Source organism: Poromitra crassiceps (genome assembly GCF_964638095.1).
Source record: "Poromitra crassiceps genome assembly, contig: HAP1_SCAFFOLD_507, whole genome shotgun sequence".
Lineage (NCBI taxonomy): Eukaryota > Metazoa > Chordata > Actinopteri > Beryciformes > Melamphaidae > Poromitra > Poromitra crassiceps.
In genome coordinates, this window is record NW_028151901.1 from 59,278 (window position 1) to 86,081 (window position 26,804).

At 44.0% G+C, this 26,804-nt stretch overlaps 1 protein-coding gene across 1 annotated transcript; it reads left to right on the forward strand.

The window, feature by feature from the left end:
• The first annotated feature begins 17 nt into the window (after positions 1–17).
• slc2a4rg (SLC2A4 regulator) lies at positions 18–26,804 on the forward strand. Its single transcript, XM_083663946.1, has 6 exons — positions 18–175; positions 5,626–5,870; positions 9,957–10,057; positions 15,439–15,715; positions 20,804–20,931; positions 23,491–26,804. Exons 1-6 carry the CDS (start codon positions 106–108, stop codon positions 23,600–23,602), a joined length of 933 nt encoding a protein of 310 aa, XP_083520072.1. The 5' UTR covers positions 18–105; the 3' UTR covers positions 23,603–26,804.

The window sequence follows — 26,804 nt, forward strand, 5'->3', positions numbered from 1 at the left end:
CGATGTTATGGTGCTCGTGCGTCCCTCCCTACCTGATGATCATCCACTGACTTGATATGTGTCTGTTTTTGCAGGAGGCCCTCAGGTCACGCTGATAAGGAGGTGATGGCTGCCACCGTCCTGACCTCACTGTCCACCTCCCCTTTGGTGCTCCACCCTGCCTCTGCACCCACAGGTAACAGCTCCGCCCTGCCTCTGCACCCACAGGTAACAGCTCTGCTTCAGTCACAGCCTACTGGATTCAACCTTACACTTACATACCTGCTGCGGGTGGAGGTTACGCCACCAAACCCTGCCTCACCCACTGACTGCTGCTGGAGTGAATCAAGGTCACTCACTTTAAATCAGGCTGAGAGGAGTTCGCTCTGAGTTAGAGCCGCACGATTAATCCTACTCAAATCGTGATCTCGATTCATACCTCTGAGTGATCTCATTCCTTAATGACAACAGTTCTCCCGCATGTTCCTTAGGGAGATCTTTTGCATCGAACCAAGCGCTCCTAACAAGTGACAACCCGGTTTCACCACGTGACGAAATGCACACATGCAGAGCAGGCAGCAACTGGCAGAGAGGAAAACAAACCCAGAGAGATATAATATATATAACGGAGACCAGTAGAAACACATGGGAGAACATTTGTTCTAAAGAAGAAGAGATGTTAACTTGATTGTTTTTATTTATTTATTTAGAAGTGTTGGATTCATCACGCATTTGAATGACTGTAGGCTATTTTGTCTGTTAAAAAACAAGGGCATATCTTTGCCGCTGACTGACAGACAGCGTGTGTGTTGAGCTCAAGTTCAATTGAATTGAATTCGATCAATCTAATGGCATTGTGTGTGTGTGTGTGTGTGTGTGTGTGTGTGTGTGTGTGTGTGTGTGTGTGTGTGTGTGTAGGCTACTGTGTGTGCCCATGGCACACCTATCAAACCTTCTACACCAAACACAGATGTGTGTTTGGTGTGTCTTGCCTGTCTGTCCTTGTTTGGAGATGTTTGGTCAGATTCGACATGTTCAAGCCTTGTTTGCCCATGTTTGCCCATGGCACAGCAATTACACATTCTCCAACAACTGCCAACATTCCATTGGCTTTAGTCCCATTAGACTTTTTCAAGTTTATGTTTATTTTTTTATATATATATTAAAATTTGTTTTGCAAAAATCATGATCTCAATTCTAAGGAAGAAAATCCAGATTCTCAATTTCTCCAGAATTGTGCCTGCAGCAGCCCTACTCTGAGTGAGGTGATGCTGGGGCAGGAGGGCAGTTGATTTTGAAGCAGGTCAGGCGTGTGGACAGTGCAGAGCAGGGATACTCAACTTGCTTTGCCCGGGGGCCACTTTCGTGAAATGATAGGAGGCCAGGGGCCAGTTAACTCATTCACTGCCAATATCTGACTGGCATTTTTGGCACAGGCCAAGTATTTCCATAATGTTTGGTCATCTTTCAAGACCCACAGTAAATTCTGTACTAGGACTACAGTGATGTCCAATACCTCGAAATGAAGATCTAAGTCTCTACTTTCATCCCCAAAAAGAAAGTTAGCTTTTAGCATGTTCTGTACTCTACTTATAACCCTTTTTATACACCCCATGTTCACCAAAAAAGCCTGTCTGTGAAGAGAAAAGGGAGAAAAAAGCATTTTTGTAAAAGGGCACAATCTCAGGCATAACTCACCCTCAATTCTTTTATTTTGAACTGTATTGACATCAGACATGTAAATATTATTCGTTAGGACACAAATGACAAAAAAAAATATATATATATATATATATATATACACACATGAAGTGCTTTTTTTTACATTCAACAATACAGTTTACTCGGTGTGAGTGTGCAGACAGACAGACAGACAGACAGACAGACAGACAGACACACCGACAGACAGACAGACAGACAGACAGACAGACACACACACACACACACACACACACACACACACACACACACACACACACACACACACACACACGATCCCCCTTTTAGATTTCTAACCCAACATAGGATAAGCAATAACCACGCCCTGTGGCGCTGGGATTGGCCAGGAGCAACACTGGAGGGCACGCAGCCCAGCGATTTCATGAACCAACTGAAGAGCTCTTGAGAAGGACAGCGGGCTGCTGTGAGTGCCTTCTGCCCGCTGCTGCCTAGCTGTTCCTGTGTTTATTTTTGATTTGTTCTGGTCCTCGTCCTCGTCCCTGTCATATCAACTCTGCTATTTGATCGTTCCCGTTTTCCCCTCGGCTATTCAACACGTCCTCACCGCCCTCGCAAACTGATCGATCATTTCCTCATTCCTCCGATGATCAAACACATCTCTTGATTACTTTCTCCCGTTTTCTCATGGCTGGCACAGAGGAAGGCGACTCCAGCTCGTGCAGCGCGCCGAGGGCGTTTCAATGTAGTTTCTCCTGTCTGCACAAGGAAGCGTTACCCGTTTTGCTGCTTTTCCTCTCGCTCAATTTCAAAACAACAGCTGCGGTATGTGTTTGATCGCGTGCTGTCGGCTACCCTTTGAAGGCAGGGACCTGTGTCTGTGTGACAGGCTGGGCAAGTGTTTGCTGCAGGCGCTGCACCAATAAAAACAAAAACACGTCAAACACGTCCTTGGCGGGGAAGGCCATTGCTGATAACACGTCAAAGACGTCTTTGGCGGTGAATGAGTTAATAAACAAACAATATACATTTTTCTGTAGCGGATTGTAGGTTTTTGGGGTGTCAGCCAGAGTTTAGTCTGACAATGTTGTGCACACCAGATAGTTAGTTAGGTTAAGTACATACATAAGTGCCTGGGTAGCGAGCAGATGGCGGTATTTGACAATTTAGCAGCTAAATCATAGATTATTGAAAGATATTCCATATCCCAGACTGAAATGCTATAACAGAAGTGGAGTATTGGCCAGAATGACATGAACATTTGGACACTTATTCATGCGTTCAGGTGCAGTGTAAAAAAATAAAATAAAATTGCAATTCCATCACGGGCCACACAGGGGGCGCCCGCGGGCTGCATGTGGCCCGCGGGTCGCAAGTTGAGTATCACTGGTGCTGCAGAGGAAAGTCGATGATGAATCACCTGAGGTTAGTTCACTCTGACACAGTCAAAGCTGCTGAGTAGGTTATGTGTTAAGCAGCAGCACAGCTGTTTGCCTCCGGTGGGACTCTGTTATCAGCAGCAGCCTCCTATCCGCCATCTACAATGTTTACCAAAGCCAGTCACTTTCTTGCCAACTGCTCTGCCTTGACCCTGTCACCATAGCTGCTGTTGCCGTAGCGATCAACCGCCGTGGCTGCCATCACCATGCCAACCTCAGCAGACGGTCAAAGTCCTGCCGGCTATTTTCAGCGTAGAGCGTTCGAGCAAGGCTACCTACTACTGCTTGTGTTTTTTTCCACTCTGTCAGGCAAACATGTTGTGAACAGCGTAAAGACTAGGGGGCAGCACCTCATTTGACACCGCTCTACCAACGGCATCAAAGAAGTGTCAATCTCTCCTGCCTTCACTGTTGAAACTAGCACTCATTAGATCCTGTATGCTAACAGAGAGGGATGTGGTGGGAGGTTTGGGAGGAGCGGCGCGTGATGATGATGATGATGACGATGATGATGATGAAAGGCTTTCTGAAGCCAGTGTGTGGAGGAGACGACTGTTGGTTAAAGCTGATAAGTTTGATCACATCGCAGTGCGATCAGCCCCCGTGAGATAGGACTGACTCAATCTACTACTCAGCAACATTTACTGCAACTCCCAGCACCACTCATCCCAACCCCACCCCACCCCACCCCCACCCCTGACACTCATATGTCATAGTTTGAAATAGGGGTGGGAATCACCAGATGCCCACGATACGATACTAAAACGATACTTGAGTCACGATACGATAGTATTGCTATATCGCCGATATTGTGATATATTGAATATTGCGATATATTGAATATTGCGATATTTCGATATATTGTCTAACTCCTTTTCCTACCTTTTCCTTGATCTCACCGAAAGTAAAACATGCAGTGTTTTTTTGTTTTGTTTTGTTTTTGCCAAAAATGTAGGCTACATTATTAAGCTTCTCTGGACTCAATACGCCACTGCAGGCGCGGACTGCAACATCGGGCGCTTCGGGCAGATGCCCGGTGGCCTGACATGGCATGGCCTGCAAAAAAAATAAATATATATATATATATATATATTAGGGCTGTGGCGATTCACTTATCTCCCGATTCGATACTATCACGATTCTTGGGTGCCGATTCGATTTATATTGCGATTCTTAAGTATTGCGATTCTACGATTATTGCGATTCGATATTACGATTTATTGCGATTTTTGTTTATTTTTTTCTTTTATTTTTTCAGTTTGTTTGCTTTTTTACACTAGATTAGAACATGGGAAAAGTTGAATCATACACTAGAGACTGTATATTATATATCATGAGTAGGGCTGGGCGATATAGTTAAAAACAGGGGCGGACTGGGATCATAATTCAGGCCGGGCATTGGATACCAAGCAGGCCAGGCCGATATGGGCCAACGCGCGTGAAATTTGGGCCGTTTGAAGCCAGATTTGGGCCGTTTGAAGTCCAATTTTACAATGAGATGCACCCACTTTAACCCTGAAGTGTAATTATTACCGTACTTCAGACTAACTAATAAAGTAATAAAACCACTAGTAAACCAGTAGGCGGCGCCTGGCCTGCTGTTCAGTGAGTGGCCTGACTGCAAGCACCCAAAAAAAAAAAAAAAAAAAAAAAAAATTTAATTTGCGATTATCGATTCTGGAATAAAAGATCGATCCAAAAAATCGTGACATTAAAAATCGCGATACTTAGGTGAATCGATTTTTTCCCCCACCCCTAATATATATATTTTTTTTTTATATTGATACTTGGCGTCCAAATATCGATACAATATCGTCAGGCAAAATATCGAGATACTATGGTGTATCGATTTTTTTCCCCCACCCCTACTTTGAAATTACTTTTGTATAATTTCTTTATTTCGATGATAGCATTTCTCCTTAATATCCTCACACCTTTTTCTCCTCATCATATCCCGTTGGAGGTTGGGCGATACAGTAATAGTGAAGGCTGGACACGGCTCACACACACAGGCCTTAGTAATCCTGTATGGTAATAGTACAGTAATCCTGCTGTACACATTGATTCATGACATTCAGATGAACTCACAATCCACTCCTCGCATTTCTATAGAAACAGTCATTGGTTCACATGAGATAATACCCATATTAAGCCTGGCTCTGTGTTGGGGTTTATGCTTTGTTTTTTCATCATGTTTCCCAACATGAAGAGTCAGATCAAGCCCCACATGATTATAGTCTTATAGGTTCACCATTATTGGTTATTTGGTTCACATATTATGGTCCCTACCGAAACAATTTCTACAAACGTTCGTTTTTCATTCTCATAAAATGTTGTGCTGTAAAATAACCGTTAAGTTGTATAATATATCCACCCTTCTTTGGCCTTATTGGCCCATTAGATAGGTAATATTATTGTCTCCAAACATAAAACAGCTACTTTATAAAAAATAAAAAAAATCTACCTATATTACCATTATATTGCCTGTCATGTAGCTGATGAACTGAAGTTGTGTGGATTTTTTTTTAAGCTGCAGTCCCAGACCTTGCCAGCAGAGGGTGGAAAGAGGCACTGTCGGCCAGCTACAGCAGTTCGACCAGTGGCAACTGGAGCTGGGACGCCAGCGACCAATCAGTGCCCTCCACACCGTCCCCACCCCTCTCCAACGATGCCAACAAGAACTTCCTGCTCTCGTCCCAGGGTGATGATGTCAACGGGGATATTACAGAGAGCACACACTTCCTGTTTGAGGACCCCATACCCCGGAAGCGAAAGGTAGGATGACATCTCGTTGCTAAATATCAATTGGAACTGCTTACATGTGTTAACTTGTTGGAGCGCCCACATTCACTCATTTTTATTCATGATTTCAAAATAAACTAGAAACCAACTACAGCAGATCCTTCTCACTTTCTGCAAGTAGGGTTAATTTAGGGCTGGACGATTTTTTTATCGATATATCACGATATGTTGGTACTGTTAGGTTTGATGTCAGACACTCAAAACCGCTTCTGCGGTGTGTCCCTAGGACCACATTTTGCCTTGATCACACACACACACATGCACACACACACACACACACACACACACACACACGCGTGCGCACGCAGACACACACGCACACAGAGACTCACAAAGTGAAAACAATAGCAGCCCCGCTGTCGCGGCCGGTAATGATATCCGGTCATATTGCCATAGCAGTATGTGTGTTTCAGGAATTAACTAATTAACTTAACTTAACTTAACATGGCAAATGAGTGGAATGACTGTGAACATTAAAGGAGAATTTGGGTATTTTTTCAACCTGGTCCCTATTTTCATATTAAGTTGATGTATAACTAAGTTATGTGAACACTGAACAGAGATCTTTGAATTTGGTGCAGTATTGACCTAGATGGCTTCAGTTGGCACTAGCTGCTTTTCCCACATTGCCCCTCCCTCCTGCACTAAATGAGCTTATTTTTTTACCACGGACAGGATCACATTATTCCATCATGACATTATTATCCACCTTATTTCTAGCTGCCATGATGCCTCACGTGAAATATGGGTGCTTCCTCTTCCAGTCAAATCCTCCCAGCTGAAACGGTGGGGGCGTGTCTACTGAAGTGCTCGTGGGGGCGTGTCTACTGAAGTGCTCGTGGGGGCGTGTCTACTGAAGTGCTCGTGGGGGCGTGTCTACTGAAGTGCTCGTGGGGGCGTGTCTACTGAAGTGCTCTCTCCCCTCCCCCCTACAGCATGATACATTCTGATGCATTTTTTGAATTAGCAGGGTAGAGACACTCCAGCCTGATTGGTTCACGTAGAGACGCTTCAGCCTGATTGGTTCCTGGAGCTTATTGTGTAGTAAGTCTGGAGCATAAGCACGCCCACTTCAAACCCAACATCAAGAATAGTACTGTACAAAAACTTTAAATGACAATATTTAGGATTTGGATTTAAACTAATGTCTAATACTTTTAGATGCTTACTATGATGCACATAAGATCCTCAATTACACAGTCGGAAGGTTATTGTACATTTCTGTCCCCCAATGGGCTTTAAACCAGTGATCTTCAATCCTAGTCATCCTGGACCCAGAAGAACCCTGCTGGTTTTCATTCTAGCCATCTAACAAGGGCTGACAGATTCACCCAGGAGATCCATTGAACTCCCTGGCTGGGTAGATAACCACTCTGGCTCCCAATCCTCCAGGACCACGATGGAGCAGAACGGCTGACTTAAAGCAATGATTTAGCACAGATTGAGTAATAGCTGAGGGGCCACAGTGGTAGAGACACTCCTCTGGTGTGTGCTGTTCCAGGAGTAGCCGGGGCCGGCTGGCTTGGAAAATCCAGCAGAAACACACTGAGGAAATGTAAGCGCCGTGCGATTTAAGAGCCCCTGACATACCGTCACTCTCTCTCTCTCTGCCTCTGTGGATGATGGATTGTGTTCTGTGGAAGCAGAACCAGAACGTCAGAGTGGTTCCACACTATCCTGAAGCTGTTCTACCCCCCCCCCCCCCCCCTTCCCCTCAGCCACCTCTGTAGGGAAAAGGTGGGGGAGGTGAGAAGGAACGCAGGAGGAGGAGATATAAATGTGTCCGTGTGGAGGAGAGAGGAAGTAACAAAAGGATGCATGAAAAGGAGGACAGAGGGTGTAGGGGAGGAAAAAAAGGATTGAGGCTAAAGGTAGGAAATCCAGAGAAAAGGATCCAACTACTTCCTGGCAATATACAGTGACAGAGGAGGGCTCGTATATTATGTGGGAGTAATACTATACACTCCCCCCACTTGAGTGAGTGGGGCAGCGGTGAAGACCACTCCTCCATATCATATCATAGATAAGCAGGCAGGAAATGAAGAAGAAATATGCCGGGAGAAGCAGAGATATATGAGTTGTGGGGGCTGCCGCGTGGCGGGCTGCACCGAAGAAGACAGTGGGAGGTACCCTCTTGGTTTGTGCTGCAGGGTAGCTTAGGCCAAGTCAGCAAACGATGTTTCAAAGCTGCAGGCAGGCAAAACCGCAAACGGAGAAAATGGCCTCCAGCTTGGCCGAGATATTTACAACAATAAAGTTGTTCAAGGAGCAACAGAAATAGCGGATGTGATAGATAACATTCTTACATTCCCTCAAATGAAGTCGTCAAACGAGTGTTGTGACAAGCCACCGTGACAGTGAAGACAGTGGGGAGCTAACCTCTTGGTTTGTGCTGCAGTGTAGCTTAGGCCAAGCGCAGAGGTCCACTATATGAGCAGCTGCCCATGCCGTCATAGGCTGTTTGATTCTGTGCAGTCAGTGAGTTAAGAGGATTATTATTAAGCATGGTAATCATCAGTCTTACTGTAACCGTCTTAAGATGTAAGAAAACACTTAGAGAATTAAGTGATTTGTGATTGTTGGATTAAATCGTAGCTTTTGCCATGTATTTTATTTTTACGAGCGAGGTTCTGGTCATAGAACGCCGCATGTCACGCCAGGGGATATGCATATACGTACCCGTATGCTTGGTTGCATATTTGCCATATATGGAATGAAAGGGGAGTGGCAGTTTTGTCTAAGAATAGTGCAGGAGAGGGTTAACACAATCAGAGAGAAAACCTGTTCTACTCTCACTTGTCTCTGCTCTGTCTTGCACCCTCCCCTCCCCTCCTTGCCCTTTCTCCGGAGGCTGTTGAAAGGTAATGAGAGTGTCCACACCCACTGTCTTTCATTAGCAGTGATGCAGGTCTGTGCCTGCCCGCGGGACAGCTGCCAGCGCCTGATATGTTCGCTCGCTGCTGAGAAAATACATTCAAATCAAAACACCCACTCTGACTCCGTCCAAGTCCATCCATCTCCTCCTCAGCAGCGAGGAGGAGGAGGAGGAGGGCGCCGGCCGGACTTCTCATCGTTACTCCGGCTTCTTATTCTGAATCACATTTCAGATCAGATCAGATATGAAAAAGCAACTCCCCCCAAGTGTTGCTTTTGATGCGGAGAGGTTAAGAAGAGGTCAGCGTGTTTCTTTGAGGAAGTGTTTGCGTGGGTGTTGTGTGTGTGTGTGTGTGTGTGTGTGTGTGTGTGTGTGTGTGTGTGCACACAAAGCTGCGGAAGTGTAAAATGCACTGTATGTAATATACTGCATTTGTTTTTGGAAGCGTGCATCATACATACTGAACTTTTGAAGGGCACTTGAACACCTCCCGACCTGCAAACATGCTGCAGCCAAAGTGGTGTTTTTTGTTGCAGTGGGATGCTGCTGGTGGTGTATCGACCCCGGCCCACAGTGTGCAGGAGGAGGAGGAAGAGGGTCAACGACGTGGCACAGTCTATTCTGCTCATCAGTCTGTCAAACAAACATGAAAGTAGCGTGAGGTGGAGAGAGAAGTGGAGACTTTCATAGTGGCGCTCCCCCACCAACGAAGCCCCTTCTATCTATGGATAGAATCCACATCCACTCACAGGACCATAACAGGCGATTCTACATAAACCTCCTGCGTTACTCTGTTGCACTGCTATCATCAGTGTTCTGCAGGAATATCGTGTATTGTTTTGCAACTTTTGCTACCGTGATTGATGGCTAACACCCCCCCCCCCCCCCCACACCCAGGTTTAGACAGTTATTCAGGGACAAAAAGTGAAAGCAGAGAGAGAGAGAGTTGTAATGGCATAAATGCAGAGATGTCAAAGGGAAAGTCTGAGTATAAATCAACGTCTCTCACTTCCTTAAAAAATGCCCTTTTTGGAGACACAACGCTTGCTGTGAGACACCGACAGCTGATATTGTGATATCAAAATGTCTTTATTTTGTGATGATGATGGTATTGTGAAACTGATATTGTGTATTGTGTGTTATTGTATGCAGTAAGGCTAAAAGTGAACTTGTGATTGTTTCAGAACTCCATGAAGGTGATGTTCAAGTGCTTATGGAAGAACTGTGAAAAGGTCCTCAGCACCTCCTCAGGGATCCAGCGACACGTCCGCACCGTCCACCTGGGGTGAGTCGCTAGACGGCCTTCACTTCTCCTGGTTTTGCAAGTGTTGCAAGTGGGGAGATCTTTGACCAAATATTAGTTGCATTCTTCAAGTCTCTTGTGGATCAGATCTAGTGGTATAAAAATGGATACAGCAATCATGTGCAGGCATAGTCAGAAAGCCAGGTTCACTTTGTGGGTATTTGTGGATGTTGGATGTGTGCATGCCATGCCAAAATACCTCACTTCTTCCCATAATCCACAAGAAATGCACTTCATCATGCATCACAATGCTAAAAACATAAAATTTAAATATCTTTATATACTGCATATATAATATTGATACAGTGTGAACTATCGTATTGTATCATATTGTGACGCATCCTGTCAGAATCTACGGTAGTCGTATCATGAGGTTTTTGACAATACCTAGCCCTAGTTTACTGCTTTCACCCAAGTTTTTGACCAATCATTGCATAACTTTCTCACTAACCTGAGAGCTTAAAGGGATACTCCACTTTTTCTGGAGTTTAGCTCATTTGCCACACACACCCCCCTCCCACATAACCAAGATACACCATGCCTCACCGGCACTGTCCGCACAGTTTACAGTGAGCTACAGTCGTGAAGTTAGTTAGTATTGCCATAGAATGGAGGCTAATGGTACAGCTGTTAAAAACCCGCCAAAACACACATCTCACGGCACCAAAATACATGTTGTGGTACTCACCACACGATTAATTAATCCAAAATGCACATAATTATATTATTATAATTATGGAAGGAAAAGAGGTAGCCGGCACTACTTTCCAAATATGGCCGCCAACCTCTTTTCCTTCCAAAAAGAAGTGCATATGTGTATTTTGGATTAATATTTCATCGTGTGGTGAGTACCCGAAGCACAACATGTATTTTGGCGCCGTGAGATGTGTGTTTTCGCAGATTTTTAACAGCTGTACCATTACCCTCCATTCTATGGCGATACTAACTAACTTCACGACTGTAGCTCACTGTAAACTGCGCGGACAGTGCCGGTAAAGGAGCGTTCACACCGAGATATTTATTTTTCGCTCTGTCGCTCAAGTCAACCCTTTGGAATCGCTCTGTCGCTCTGTTTAAATCGCTCATCAACAGGCACACGAAATGACGGACATGTGGGGGATATAACGTTACGCAATGTCATGCTGTTTGTCCACTACGAGCCACCGTCATTGTTTACAAGCTAAGCCTATCAGCGTGCTCCTAATGCGAGCTGCATACTGGTAGTACAGACTTCACTTCATGTCAGCTGTCAGCCTGTCAATGCGGTTTGTTGCCACACAATAAACCAGCGGTTTGTTCCAAGCCAGTGTGATCCTTGACTCGCTCTCACACAGCAGCCAATCAGCATTGAACAGCGAGCGACTGATGCCAGCGTATTTTCGCTCGAGTTGGATTATTTCATCTTGAGCGACGAGCGTATTTTCTCCCTGTCGCTCTGTCTCTGCCGCTCGGACGCCCAGCGATTATTCTCCCAGGCGAATATACGCTCAATCGCTCGTTTGCATTGACTTTGTATGTAAACTCGACGCCAGCGACCAACTTTAATAGGTCGGTGTGAACGCACCTTAAGGCATGGTCTATCTTGGTTATGTGGGGGGGGGGGGGGTGATGTGGCAAATGACTCCCGAAAAAGTGGAGTATCCCTTTAAGGTGAACACTTGGTTAAACATCTTGTTCAGTTCAAGTTCAGTTCAAGTGCATCGTTGACAACAACAGCCGAAGGTATGGACTGTATGCTATCTCCGGTATGCTGCTTTCAAGTGCTGTCAGAAAATGAAATTACGAGTTGAGCTCACATGAATGACCCCAAAAAGTGCCAAATTAATACCACTGGGAATGTGGAGTTGTTCTAGGATGCAACAGTTGCCGAAATGTGACGTTTAATATTGCGTGCTATTTTCTGGCAGTCTTTGTTTAACTTTTAGTTTTTATGCATTTTTGTTTTTAAGAAATCAATTAAAACAATTATATGATGCACATTTTCTCCTACTCGTTCTGCTGCTGCAGCAGCGTCTAGCTATTTGTGGCTTGATATCTGAAATAAAACCGCCATCAAGAAATAGTTTTGTTACAGAGACTGTTTCGTTACCGTCTATTTCCAACCAGAAGCATTTGAGTGCACAATGTTATATTTGGACTTGAAAGAAAGAGCATATAAGGAGCACTTGAAGGCAGCATCAGACACACAATTCTCATCGAAAAGGTATCAAAACAGCCAGTAATGGGTTAACTATTGTAGGCGGGACCAACCTGGGGGTGTGTGAAATAGCAGAGTCCTGATTGGCTCTGAGGAGCTGTTTACAAATGAGCCGATAAATCCCAGCAACTTGTCGGAGCTGGAGGAGTCTTTCCGTCTCTAAATACCTTCAATTCTGTTGGCATCATGTAGAAAATGACTGTTCAAACAAATTTACAGTATGTTGCATTTATTTATTTATTTATTTATTTATTTATTTATTTATTTATTTATTTATTTATTTATTTATTTATTTATTTATTTATTTATTTATTTATATTGTTTATTCCTAAAATCACAGATGAACGTCGACTATGACTATGCCGACAGTGTCAACCTAGTGGTTTTGATAGTGGACTAAGACTAGTCTGTGAAAGCCCTATCAGACACTGCTTAGCAACAGCTTGAGAAAGGCTACCCTACTGTATATGAAACGAAGAAGCAAACTGTGGGAAGTGGATAATGAGAATGTTAAATGATGGTTGGAGCAGATGAAATTAAAAGTTTCAACACATGGCACACAGGGGTTGAACCTTGTTGCGAAATCCCGGAGGGGAGAAACTTTTCCAAAACAGTTTTTCCACAACTGTACTTGGAATCCTGCAAGGAAATAGCAGGCCAACTTTAACTATAACGTTACGCAACAACGGTGTTCGAGTACGAGGCTTGTTGTTGTTCCTTTCATTCGTGGCTGCAATTCTGTGCAGTGCTTATTTACCTTTTGAAACCACAGTCCATTAAAATAGGTCTGAGAAGTTATTTTGCAGCATTGGGCCTAATGGTGTTTGATGACTCGTGTTTAACAAAATCAAAATGTTCCAACAACATTCTGTCTTTCTTGAAACGCTGCGGGCATTTGGGTTGTACTTTTCATTAAATAGGAGCGTAGACGCAAAATTAAAAGTATTGTGATGCACATCATGAATCGTGATATCTGAATATCATATTTCATATCGCCCGCCCCGACAGCACTCTACCCTTGCTGTCTTGACAAAATAGCAAAATAAATCTAATTGAATAAAAATATATAATATTTTATGTAATATTATATAATATACCGTAATATAATATAATATAATATAATATAATATAATATAATATAGTATAGTATAATATAATGTATAATGTAATGTAATGTAATGTAATATCATATAATATCATATCATATCATATAATATGTTGTTATGATATCATATCAAAGGTAAGCCCACCTACTGAGTACATTTTAAAACAGCAAGAACTTTGGGTTTGTGTAGGGGCTATAGTTTGAAAAATGTGAAGGGTTTTTCATGTCTTTGTAATGACCTGCATGGTGAATATACTGTATGAGTCTTGTCTGACTACAAGCTAGGAGAGAGATAAGCCCTTTCAGACATGCCCTGGATAGATTCCTCCTGTGCTTCTAGTGTAGCGTAACCTCATATGAATCCTCTCTCAGGAGTGTCCTGACAAGTGCTCAGGTTGCTTTTGCATCACAAGCCTGCTGTCTGAGGAGGACTGTTACACGACATTGTTGGCTCTCACCGCCCCCTGCTGCTGGGAATAGTAAACAACACGACCATTTGCCACAGCAACATTGTCATCGTGTCACCGACTACTGTGCTTGTGTTTCTAGTCAGTAGACACTATGTTGCTGCTGTAAAATGCAATTTTTATGTTGTAGGGGTTTAACGTTTCTATTTCTTTATCTAGTGTGAACATGGCCTGTTTTTTTTATTCTGATGCCATTACTGATATTGGGAGATTAAAAATCCCCTTAGCCAGTCTGCTTCTGGGTAGTACGCCAGGTACTTCTTGAAATGTCAATTTGACAAAGGGCTTCTTTTATGAATACTCCATGGACACTAACAATCCCAAATAATGTTATAAAACATACTCTTATTTTTACCAGGAGTTTGTTTAGGATTCCTTTCTTCTCCGTATAGTTGAACAATTATGATCTAAAACAACAACATACATTAATATTGGTCTATTATTGGTGGAATATTGATCTTCACTGAATATTCATCACATAAAACAACACTGTAGTTATTGCTGGTGGTGGCCGTGACACCGGCGCTTCCCCTGGGGGAGTGGGTTAGAGAAACTATCCGGGGGGGGGATGCAGGATTGCAGCCAAACACCCTCTGGAGGCAGAGGATCTGCCAGACATTGCAGCCTGATGAACACTTTCGACCCATGAGTCGTGACTATCCCTAACCTGTCCCTGGCCACTAAGCTCAACTCAACAAACAAACAGACAAACATTTATTTTTATTTTCATTTACAAACAAACACCACCTAGGCTATCTGTCTGACGTACTCTAAACCTAAACCTAAACTACTAAATACTACAAACACACTACCATTTACACTATGTACTCTAATTAAAAAGGCTCCACAAATCTATCTCTATCTATATTCAACAATTCTCCACACTCCATAGGCCCAGCGTGGTGTGCAGGCACTTTTATCAACTTTGTTCTGGGAGGGGCCTATAGGCGCGAGAGATGGGCGGGCTGGGTTTGGTGACGTCATACTGATCGAGCTACGTCACTGATCAAGAGCTCTGCCAATAGAAAGAGAGGGACATTTGAGTCTACGCCTGCCCTTTTTGCCTTTTCGGAATGTATGGAACTGCATGGGTATGTGAGAAGAGATGAGCAATTACTCAGATTTACAGTAAATGTCAGGACTTTGACCTTTGACCTTTGATTCATCAAGAACACAGCTAATTACCAATATATATTGATTTTCAGCAGAGAAAAGTGGAGAAAGTGTTGAGTATCTCTTTAAGATCCAGTATTGACCACTGGTCAGTAATACAGACCTGTGGAGCTTTGGCTACATCTATTCACCTTATGTAGCTCCGCCCACTCGACCCATTGTATCACAACTTCCTGTTCAAAACACCAGCTGTTTTCCCTGCTCAAACTAGTCTGACTCACCTGTTCAAACCTAGTTTGACTCACATTATGGGTCAGACTAGGTTTATGAGTCACAGGAAGTGTAAACACAACTCAGAACTTCCGATTGTATTCACACTTCCTGTTAGTCTCTCAAGCCAGACGGTCTCTTCTACATAAGGTGAATATAGGCCTAGTATTTAGCCTGGGTTCCTTTACTCTTTGCCTCTCCTCCCCTGCAGGCGGAACAGCGATTCGGACTACAGTGATGGAGAGGAGGACTTCTACTACTCAGAGATCGAGGTCAACATGGACACCCTGTCAGAGGGCTTGTCCAGCCTCACCCCCACCTCCCCCACCACGGCCGGTCCTCCCCCCGTCTTCCCCCCGCCGCCGCTCGCCGACGTCCCCCGCTCCCAACACATCAGCATGAGCGAACCGCAGAGCCACACCCCCACACTACTCAGCCAATCAGCTCCCTCCACGCTCTGCCACATCCGCACTGACCACGCCTACCAGGTAAAGCATACATTCCCAAAATACACACACACACACACACACAGTGGCTCAGTGTTGTCACAGTGCCAGAGGTTTCACCTTGATACCAGCACTAAGTTAGATTTTTTTTTAAATGAGATGATACTACAATTAGTACAATATTAGAAGAACCATGAACTAGAAAAAAGAAAACGTATCAAGCAACATGTGTTACAACACTAAAAACACACTGATTCATTTTGCATGTGATCTCACACATATCCGAAAACTGTAAACAGTTTTGCAAACGTTCATTATAGTTTTACAGTTATTGAGAGTTGATTTGAGTTCAGTTTCTTGCCAGCGATGTCATGCTTGTAATTAATACAATCCAATGACATCACTCTGAAATCAACTCTCAATAACTGTAAAACTAAATGAATGTCTGCAAAACTGTTTACAGTTTTCAGAATCGGATATGTGCGAGATCATGTGCAAAATTAATCAGCAGTGTTGCTTTAACTTGGAGAACTTTGTAGCAGCAACGTTTGAGTCTTGATTTATTAGTTGGACACCCCACAACCGGTTGTGGTTGACTTGGATTCAGTTGAAGATGTGGTGAGCTGTTATCCACTGTTGCCATGTTTTCAGTTGTTTTGTGCCGACTGCCGTGGGGCACTGTTGTTGTCGTCGTCGCCTTCTTCCTCCTTTTCTTCTTCTCTTGAGTAGCCGAGGTAACAATGAAACAGTGTTTCACCTTGCTCCGCCTCCGCGGCTCCGCCCATTTGCTATTAAACATTTATAAAGTTCAAGAACGAGTTCAATCTTTCACAATGGTTTTGAAGTAGCATTGGATTTTTGGTTGCCGTGACAACACTAGTGGGTCGCCAACACAAAAACACACATGCATGTGCAGAGATGCAGCGATAATTACTTGATGACTACAGGTCACACCATCATAATAGTTGTTTATTAAAATATTACTAACTTAATTCATGTTGTCCCCTGCTGTTCTGTATGCATCTGTTCAACACAACATTTCTATCAAATCTGTTCTGTGCCAGTATTCACCAAAACATCCTACCAGTGTTGTGTAACCATAACCGTCTCTTTGACTGAAATACTCTCTTTGTTTCTTCCTCTCTGGATGCGTGACTGCCTACACGTATAATGTACCAGTGAGATCAGTGTAGAGACATGAAAACACACTTCAGTTTGACTTCTTCCTCTCTTCCTCTTCTCTGTATTTCCCTTCCCTCCTCTTCCCCCGCTGCTCTCTGGCACTGTCACCTCTCATCTTTCTCCCCGCCCCGCTCTTTGGCTGTGTGCGGGGGTGGTTGTCCATGTTCCAGGCCACTGCTCCAGTGAGTATCCCTGTGGCTCCAGACCTGGCTGGGCCAGGCAGTGGTAATGGGACCGGGCCTGGGCCTGGGCCTGGGACAGGGAATGGCATCAGTGTGTCCTGGCAGTCCCCTCCTGTCATTTTCAAAGGCCTACCGGTGAGTGAGGCTTTGTCTCACACATCTCTTTATTTGATCCTTTTTCATCTTCACACAGTCTGCTCTCTCACTTCTCTCCTCCTTCATCTTCACAGTCTGCTCTCTCACTTCTCTCCTCCTTCATCTTCACAGTCTGCTCTCTCACTTCTCTCCTCCTTCATCTTCACAGTCTGCTCTCTCACTTCTCTCCTCCTTCATCTTCACAGTCTGCTCTCTCACTTCTCTCCTCCTTCATCTTCACAGTCTGCTCTCTCTCTTCTCTCCTCCTTCATCTCCACAGTCTGCTCTCTCTCTTCTCTCCTCCTTCATCTTCACAGTCTGTTCTCTCACTTCTCTCCTCCTTCATCTCCACAGTCTGCTCTCTCTCTTCTCTCCTTCATCTCCACAGTCTGCTCTCTCTCTTCTCTCCTCCTTCATCTCCACAGTCTGCTCTCTCACTTCTCTCCTCCTTCATCTCCACAGTCTGCTCTCTCACTTCTCTCCTCCTTCATCTTCACAGTCTGCTCTCTCACTTCTCTCCTCCTTCATCTTCACAGTCTGCTCTCTCACTTCTCTCCTCCTTCATCTTCACAGTCTGCTCTCTCACTTCTCTCCTCCTTCATCTTCACAGTCTGCTCTCTCTCTTCTCTCCTCCTTCATCTTCACAGTCTGCTCTCTCACTTCTCTCCTCCTTCATCTTCACAGTCTGCTCTCTCACTTCTCTCCTCCTTCATCTTCACAGTCTGCTCTCTCACTTCTCTCCTCCTTCATCTTCACAGTCTGCTCTCTCTCTTCTCTCCTCCTTCATCTTCACAGTCTGCTCTCTCACTTCTCTCCTCCTTCATCTTCACAGTCTGCTCTCTCTCTTCTCTCCTCCTTCATCTCCACAGTCTGTTCTCTCTCTTCTCTCCTCCTTCATCTCCACAGTCTGTTCTCTCACTTCTCTCCTCCTTCATCTTCACAGTCTGTTCTCTCACTTCTCTCCTCCTTCATCTCCACAGTCTGCTCTCTCTCTTCTCTCCTTCATCTCCACAGTCTGCTCTCTCTCTTCTCTCCTCCTTCATCTCCACAGTCTGCTCTCTCACTTCTCTCCTCCTTCATCTCCACAGTCTGCTCTCTCACTTCTCTCCTCCTTCATCTTCACAGTCTGCTCTCTCACTTCTCTCCTCCTTCATCTCCACAGTCTGCTCTCTCACTTCTCTCCTCCTTCATCTTCACAGTCTGCTCTCTCACTTCTCTCCTCCTTCATCTTCACAGTCTGTTCTCTCACTTCTCTCCTCCTTCATCTTCACAGTCTGCTCTCTCACTTCTCTTCTCCTTCATCTTCACAGTCTGTTCTCTCACTTCTCTCCTCCTTCATCTTCACAGTCTGCTCTCTCACTTCTCTCCTCCTTCATCTCCACAGTCTGCTCTCTCTCTTCTCTCCTTCATCTCCACAGTCTGCTCTCTTTCTTCTCTCCTCCTTCATCTTCACAGTCTGCTCTCTCACTTCTCTCCTCCTTCATCTCCACAGTCTGCTCTCTCACTTCTCTCCTCCTTCATCTTCACAGTCTGCTCTCTCACTTCTCTCCTCCTTCATCTTCACAGTCTGTTCTCTCACTTCTCTCCTCCTTCATCTTCACAGTCTGCTCTCTCACTTCTCTTCTCCTTCATCTTCACAGTCTGTTCTCTCACTTCTCTCCTCCTTCATCTTCACAGTCTGCTCTCTCACTTCTCTCCTCCTTCATCTCCACAGTCTGCTCTCTCTCTTCTCTCCTTCATCTCCACAGTCTGCTCTCTTTCTTCTCTCCTCCTTCATCTTCACAGTCTGCTCTCTCTCTTCTCTCCTCCTTCATCTTCACAGTCTGCTCTCTCACTTCTCTCCTCCTTCATCTTCACAGTCTGCTCTCTCTTCTCTCCTCCTTCATCTTCACAGTCTGCTCTCTCTCTTCTCTCCTCCTTCATCTTCACAGTCTGCTCTCTCTCTTCTCTCCTTCATCTCCACAGTCTGTTCTCTCACTTCTCTCCTCCTTCATCTTCACACAGTCTGCTCTCTCTCTTCTCTCCTCCGAGCCACTTGAGCCTTTTTTTCTTCCCTCTGTCAATTTCACACTCTCCCTACTTCATCTATCATGGCTCCTCCCCCCTTTCTTTTCTGTCAGTACCTCTATCTTTTCTCCTTCAGTCTACAGCCACGTTCACATTAAGTTCCCAATCACAATCACTGGCAGAACCTTTCAGGGACCTCTCTCTAGTGATTTTCACTTTTCACACATGCCGCTCAATTCAGGAACATTTCTGTCTTGCGCCTTTTCACACCTGCCATGGCCATGCCGGGAATGGGGATATATGGGGCAGCAGGGGGCAGTCAAGGGCAGTCCCGGCATATGTTACTGCTATCATTCACACCACAGAATTAGAATCTAACGTGAAATAAAGTGTGACTGAGCACCAGCTAAATTGTCAAATACCGCCGTCTGCTGGCTACCCAGGCACATGTATGTACTTAACCTAACTAATTTACTAACTAACTATCCTGTGTGCACAACATTGTCAGACTAAACTCCGGCTGACACCCCAAAAACCTACAATCCGCTACAGAAAAATGTATATTGTTTGTTTATTAACTGGCCCCTGGCCCCTCCTATCATTTCAGGAAAGTGGCCCCCGGGAAAAGCAAGTTGTTACTGTGTTACTAGGTCTTGTGTTACTAGGTCTTGTGTTACTAGGTCTTGTGTTACTAGGTCTTGTGTTACTAGGTCTTGTGTTACTAGGTCTTGTGTTACTAGGTCTTGTGTTACTAGGTCTTGTGTCACTAGGTCTTGTGTTACTAGGTCTTGTGTTACTAGGTCTTGTGTTACTAGGTCTTGTGTTACTAGGTCTTGTGTTACTAGGTCTTGTGTTACTAGGTCTTGTGTTACTAGGTCTTGTGTTACTAGGTCTTGTGTTACTAGGTCTTGTGTTACTAGGTCTTGTGTTACTAGGTCTTGTGGCGGGAAAGGATTTCCCTGGATGTCACTTCCGGCTCCCATTCACATGTGACCCCATGCAGGAAGTGTTCCTGGACATTTCCGGGATAGGCTGCTGGCTGCATGTGTGCAGGGGGCGGGCCTTATGGAAGTGTGTGTGAAACCTCGAGGAACTGTGTCTGATTGATCAGGAGTCTGACCCATCTGCAAACCCATCGCTTCTCTCCATCCACTCCTGATAGTCTTCTAGAGCAGTGGTTCTCAAATGGGGGTCCGGGGACCCCCAGGGGTCCGTGGCACTTTGCCAGGGGGTCCGTGAAAAGTTTTCAGGAAAATAAAAATAAAAACGTTTTTTTTTTGCAAAAGCTTCATAGTTCAACGAAAAATATTTTATCCTTTAAATCTAAAATGGTTCATGGATTACATTCTAATCTAACAAACCTATCAATTTAAAAGTCAAGCACGTTACCGTGGAAACAATTAAGCTTATCCCAAGATCACAAATCAGAATGAGGGGGGTCCCCGGTGTATTTTCTATCTTGTAAGGGCTCCTTGGCTGAAAAACATTTGAGAACCTCTGTTCTAGAGAGTAGAGTAGACTGAACAGATGCAAGTCGGCGTGTAGTACAGAGTGGATCATTTGTTTTCATTGACTTCCTACTTTACTGAGCATTGTGATTTTCTTTTGGTCACTTGTGCTGCAGGGTCCTTTGGCTCATGTCCGGACGATTAGCATCGGGGAGAAGAGGCAGCCGGCAGCCAGTACACACACCACTGTCAACAAGAACCATGCGTTAATAACGCCAGCACCTAAAGCAACCCCAGGAACCAGGTACGCAGCTGCGTGTGTGTGTGTGTGTGTGTGTGTGTGTGTGTGTGTGTGTGTGTGTGTGTGTGTGTGTGTGTGTGTGTGTGTGTGTGTGTGTGTGTGTGTGTGCGTGCGTGCGTGCGTGCGTGCGTGCGTGCGTGTTATGGCATTCACAACTCCTGCATTAGTTAGTAGTTATCGACTACTAGGGTTAACTAATGAATGTAGGCGGGGCCAAACGGGGGGTATGTGAAATAGCAGAGTCCTCGATTGGCTCTGAGAGGCTGTTTACAAACGAGCCGCTAAACCCCAGGAAGGCAGGAACTTGTGTCTGAGCTGGAGATACCGACTGTTTTACCAACTGACTCAGATCTGGGAGACTCAGCTTGCTGTGCAGCATATGTCTGTACTGATTCAACTGATTCAAACATATGGAACTGGGTGAAACGTAGCAAATCATATATTCTGATGAGGGAAACCTGATTTGACAGTCAAAAATTATGAATAGTGATTTCTCTATTAGTGCTAATTTCTTTTGCATCGTTCTCTGTCCCTCCATGTCACACTCTGTTACAGCTAGACGCATTCCCCTTTGTGAATGTGCTCGTAGTTTATAATAAACTTCGACTACGGAATACATTTTTCCGCGGTCATATGAGGTGGGAATATATTCGTTGCGACGACTTGGAAGTGTTTATGCATTCAAACTGCTTTGAAGCTGTCGAACACCATGATTGCAGATTGCAGTTTCCTGTACTCTCTGCTCATGATTATGCCACACGAGCAGTTACTGTAGTGAAGCATAACGTTACAGTTGAGTTAATGTTTTACAGCAAACCAAACACTGAAATGTCACCAAACAAAGAATCAGTTGTTGTGTCCTGCCATTGCATTTTATTACATCATTCCAATCTGTCACCATCGGTTTTATGTACTGAACACTGGCACTTTGCACAGTGGTTCTGTTTGGATCTGTTTTATTTACTGAACACTGGCACTTTGCACAGTGGTTCTGTTTGGTTCTGTTTTATTTACTGAACACTGGCACTTTGCACAGTGGTTCTGTTTGGTTCTGTTTTATTGACTGAACACTGGCACTTTGCACACAGTGGTTCTGTTTGGATCTGTTTTTATGTACTGAACACTGGCACTTTGCACAGTGGTTCTGTTTGGATCTGTTTTTATGTACTGAACACTGGCACTTTGCACAGTGGTTCTGTTTTATTGACTGAACACTGGCACTTTGCACAGTGGTTCTGTTTGGATCTGTTTTTATGTACTGAACACTGGCACTTTGCACAGTGGTTCTGTTTGGATCTGTTTTTATGTACTGAACACTGGCACTTTGCACAGTGGTTCTGTTTGGATCTGTTTTTATGTACTGAACACTGGCACTTTGCACAGTGGTTCTGTTTGGATCTGTTTTATTTACTGAACACTGGCACTTTGCACAGTGGTTCTGTTTGGATCTGTTTTATTTACTGAACACTGGCACTTTGCACAGTGGTTCTGTTTGGATCTGTTTTATTTACTGAACACTGGCACTTTGCACAGTGGTTCTGTTTGGTTCTGTTTTATTTACTGAACACTGGCACTTTGCACAGTGGTTCTGTTTGGTTCTGTTTTATTGACTGAACACTGGCACTTTGCACACAGTGGTTCTGTTTGGATCTGTTTTTATGTACTGAACACTGGCACTTTGCACAGTGGTTCTGTTTGGTTCTGTTTTATTTACTGAACACTGGCACTTTGCACAGTGGTTCTGTTTGGTTCTGTTTTATTGACTGAACACTGGCACTTTGCACACAGTGGTTCTGTTTGGATCTGTTTTTATGTACTGAACACTGGCACTTTGCACAGTGGTTCTGTTTTATTTACTGAACACTGGCACTTTGCACAGTGGTTCTGTTTGGATTAGGGGGTCATCATAGTTAATATTTTGAGGAGTGGCTCATAGTTTCCAGTTGCTGGTAAAATAGCGACATGGACATAAATTGATCAGCCTCCAGAGAAATCTATATGAGACAAAGCTACTTTATATAATGTCACACCAAATAAAATACAACTACAGGATGTGTACAATATGTGCAGAGTGCAGACATTTCCATCTCAGTCAACCCTCCTCAGTGTTAAGTAACATTGACATTTCTGCTTCATAGCTGGAAAATGTTGATCCCAACCAGAGTCAAGAATTGTGTCAGACCAAATAAAAAAATCAATGCAATTGTATCAAATTGTATCAAATCGTCAACCTGCTGATAGATACAGTAGCTTCCTGTATTGAATCACTAACCGCACATCTACTTGTACAAAGGAGAGATTCCCATCCCTAGTGTGTGTGTGTGTGTGTGTGTGTGTGTGTGTGTGTGTGTGTGTGTGTGTGTGTGTGTGTGATTGTGTGCATGTACACGTCTCAGTGCCCGTGATTGTATTGTCCATGCTTGTGCATTGTTTCAGCCGTGTGGGTGTCTGTCTGGCTGTCTGTGTGAGTGTGTGTGTGTGTGTGTGTGTGTGTGTGTGTGTGTGTGTGTGTGTGTGTGTGTGAGTGTGTGTCCTTACCCTGTCATCTCTGCTGTTACCAAGGAAACCCCGCGGGGAGGCAAAGAAGTGCCGAAAGGTGTACGGCATGGAGAAGAGAGACATGTGGTGCACGGCCTGTCGCTGGAAAAAAGCCTGTCAGAGATTCACCGACTAATCCACCCTCCACCCCTTCCATCCGCGTCAGATGAACTCCTCCCCATTCAGAGCTACAGTACAGCAAGGTGGACTGCTCCACTGAGGAGACGAGGGGGGGGGGGTGTCTGTCTTTAGGACGAAGCTCTCTGCACTGCTTCCTCCGGCCCGCTGCAGTTGGGTCCGCCTTCTCACACTTTTCCGTTTCCAAACACGAGGAGAAAATAAAACCGGTGGGTAACAACAGACACAGAATTCAATCAACGAGAAAAAAAGAACGAACTTTTACGCAGGTTTGGAGACCTCTTCTTCTTCTAAGACTGACGCGTTTTTACTTTGTTGATGAGGAAAAGAAAGAAACATTTACATCTGATTCAGAACCTTTCCGATTGGAACTTTTTTCTTCATATTTTCACGGCCTCATTCGAGGCAATGTTTAAAGACTTCAGATAAGCTTTTTGGTATAATACTCTTGTGTTGATCATCGTTGGAGCATCATGTAAGCTACTGTTTTTTGGGGGTGGATCACGATCCTCTTTGGAGGTGCAAAGGTTAACAGCAGATTTGCTTCATAACACCTTTGTACAATTTCTGTCTTTCATTGTCACCGTTTAATGGACAGCAAACCAACCAAAGGCCATTAGAATAACAGTCATTCTGTAGCCTGTTTAGTTACAACCAATAGTTCTTCATAACTATAAGCTCTAGCACCCATCATAACCAATTACAACTCTCACATAACTGTCTCCTACGGCCTTACTGAATATCGACTATATGTCTGAATACATATCGTTAGATATCTGCTTTCTATTTCCGAAGCAAATCGAATACACACACACAAAACTCTCACACCAAGTGGTACCAAAAGTTTCCCTTTACGAAATATTTTCACGAGATGTACACAATATATGAAAGGTATTTCCCCGCATTTCGTTTCTATACCTTCAACCCTAGAGATATGCACATTGAAGAAACAAGTTGTCCTTCAGAGTATCACTGTAACCACGGCGTATGTCCCAAGAGAGTGGATTTCTATTTCGTACAGAGTTTATTGTCAGCAATTTAGTTGCTGAGGCAACTAGCAGTTGCACCGTGCAATCAGCAGGATTACAACATGTAATATTGTCTTTCTTGCTTTGAGTTTGTCGTTGGTCTTGTAGATGAGTTAAGCCAGACCAGGAAGGCTGGGCCTCTCAATCAGATTGTTGAATGATACGTGGACGATACCGGCCCCTTGAAACTGTGACTCACAGTCTGACCGAGATGTGTTGTGTTTTTTAGGTAACATAACATAACCCAACAATCACTACCTGATTAAGAAATCAGGCATTCTTAATTCACAATTCTTAATTCATATGGTTTTTATATCTAGACATGACCAAGTCTTTGGAATAACTACCATTAACTAGCATTGCGTTATTTGTAAATACCAAGCCAAGTTTTTTCGGCCCCTCTGGGAATACTACCCCCTTTTTATGTATTTATTACTATCTTTTTTATTAGTAGTTTTCACACATTTATTAAAGTAATGTTCCGCTCTAGTGTAACATTTGAAGATTGGACAGAAAAGTCAGTTAGTGGCATCACTACAGGACAGCCACCTTCTGGCTTCTGTCGTTGGTGCCGGGTTGAACGTTCATTGATTGTGTGCTAAAAAAAATGTGAAATGTTTTGCCAAAGTGGAACGTTACCTTAAAATATAGGTCTGTAACTATAATAAATGGCAGGCCACTATTTCCCAGCATTAGATAGATAGAAATAGGAGATTTTAGATAGTTAGAATATTTGATCTTTCCGGCGTCACCCATTTAAGAAGAAAAGCAGCAAACGACGCTCTCCTGCAACACAGCAGTGATCTGCAGGTGAAGAGCAAGTCAACTTGGCTTAATAATGACAGAGTGGAACATCTTCTCTGACTGTTTCCACTGGGTAGGTAGAAGAGCGCTGAACCAACTTCACATGAATAGCCATAGTTGAGAGCGTGGGCACCGTTTATGAATCAATAAATGATCAATATAAATCAATAGAATAAATTAATTTAAATTAATGTAATTTCAGCATTCAATGATCTTCAGAGGACAACCCCCGCGCCCAGTAATGTTGTCTTCTTTGGCTTGGCTCAGTGGACTCCAGTCCCACAGTCTGCCCATCGCCTGTTCTAAGCATTATTTGCAAGGATAGAACTGGCATCCACCTTCGTACAAAACTTAGATTTGATTTATTCAGAGGAAATTGCTATTCTCAAAGGTGATAACATGCTTCCCATAAAACCGTCATACTTTTCTATTCTACTTGCAGAGGCCGAGTCGTGACAGTAGATGTATATTTTTGAAGAGATTCAACTTTGTACTGTTTGATTGTTACCAGCTTTTTGAATGTAGTTTCTGCTGCCTGTCCTCTCCTCTCTCAGCGCTCTCTCCCTACACTGACCTGAGCTGACCGTAGCGCAGTACCACGCTACACCTCTCTGTCGCCATGGAGATACCTGTGTTGTCTCTGTCGCCATGGAGATACCTGTGTTGTCTCTGTCGCCATGGAGATACCTGTGTTGTCTGCCATCGGCTTCACTTCTTCACTTCTTGAAGAAACCAGAAGCGTGACTCTTAACCCATTGATACCCGATGCAGCATTTGTGTGTGTATCCCTTTAAGACGACGCAGTTCGCGGTCTTAAAGGGATACACACACAATTGAGGGATATACGCGCAAATGCTGCATCAGGTATCCATGGGTTAATTGTTGGCGTGTTCACCATAACAACAGTTAATGGTATCTGGTTCTGTCCCAAGATCATTCAATTCAATTCAATTCGTTTATTTGTTCGATAGGGGACAGGTGTACATTAATGAACATTTAAAAAAAAATGTAAATGCACGACAATTGCAGTCACAGGACTGAAACCACCGTCTGGTTCTGGTCATGTTTTATTTGAATTATTACTTATATTCCCATGGTATCTCAGATAAGATAGGGGTCCCCACCTCTCTCTCTCTCTCTCTCTCTGTCTCTCTCTCTCTCTCTTTCTCTCAGTCGGCAGGGCCACTTCCAGTCAGAAACTTCACAAAGTGCCAATGAAAAGAACATCAAAAGGAAAGGTGTACTGACCTATAATGAAAAGGTGTACTGACCTATAATGAAAAGGTGTACTGACCTATAATGGAATTGCACTAACTTGCACTGCGCAAAGACATGTTTTTATACATGGACATTTTATACACACAAATA

Excerpts from the sequence above, each read along its gene's own strand:
- slc2a4rg (XM_083663946.1), top strand. The coding sequence starts at position 106 with ATGGCTGCCACCGTCCTGACCTCACTGTCCACCTCCCCTTTGGTGCTC. Across the intron at positions 15,716-20,803 it reads GCACTGACCACGCCTACCAG|GGTCCTTTGGCTCATGTCCG; the intron begins GTAAAGCATACA and ends CTTGTGCTGCAG. Across the intron at positions 20,932-23,490 it reads AAAGCAACCCCAGGAACCAG|GAAACCCCGCGGGGAGGCAA; the intron begins GTACGCAGCTGC and ends GCTGTTACCAAG.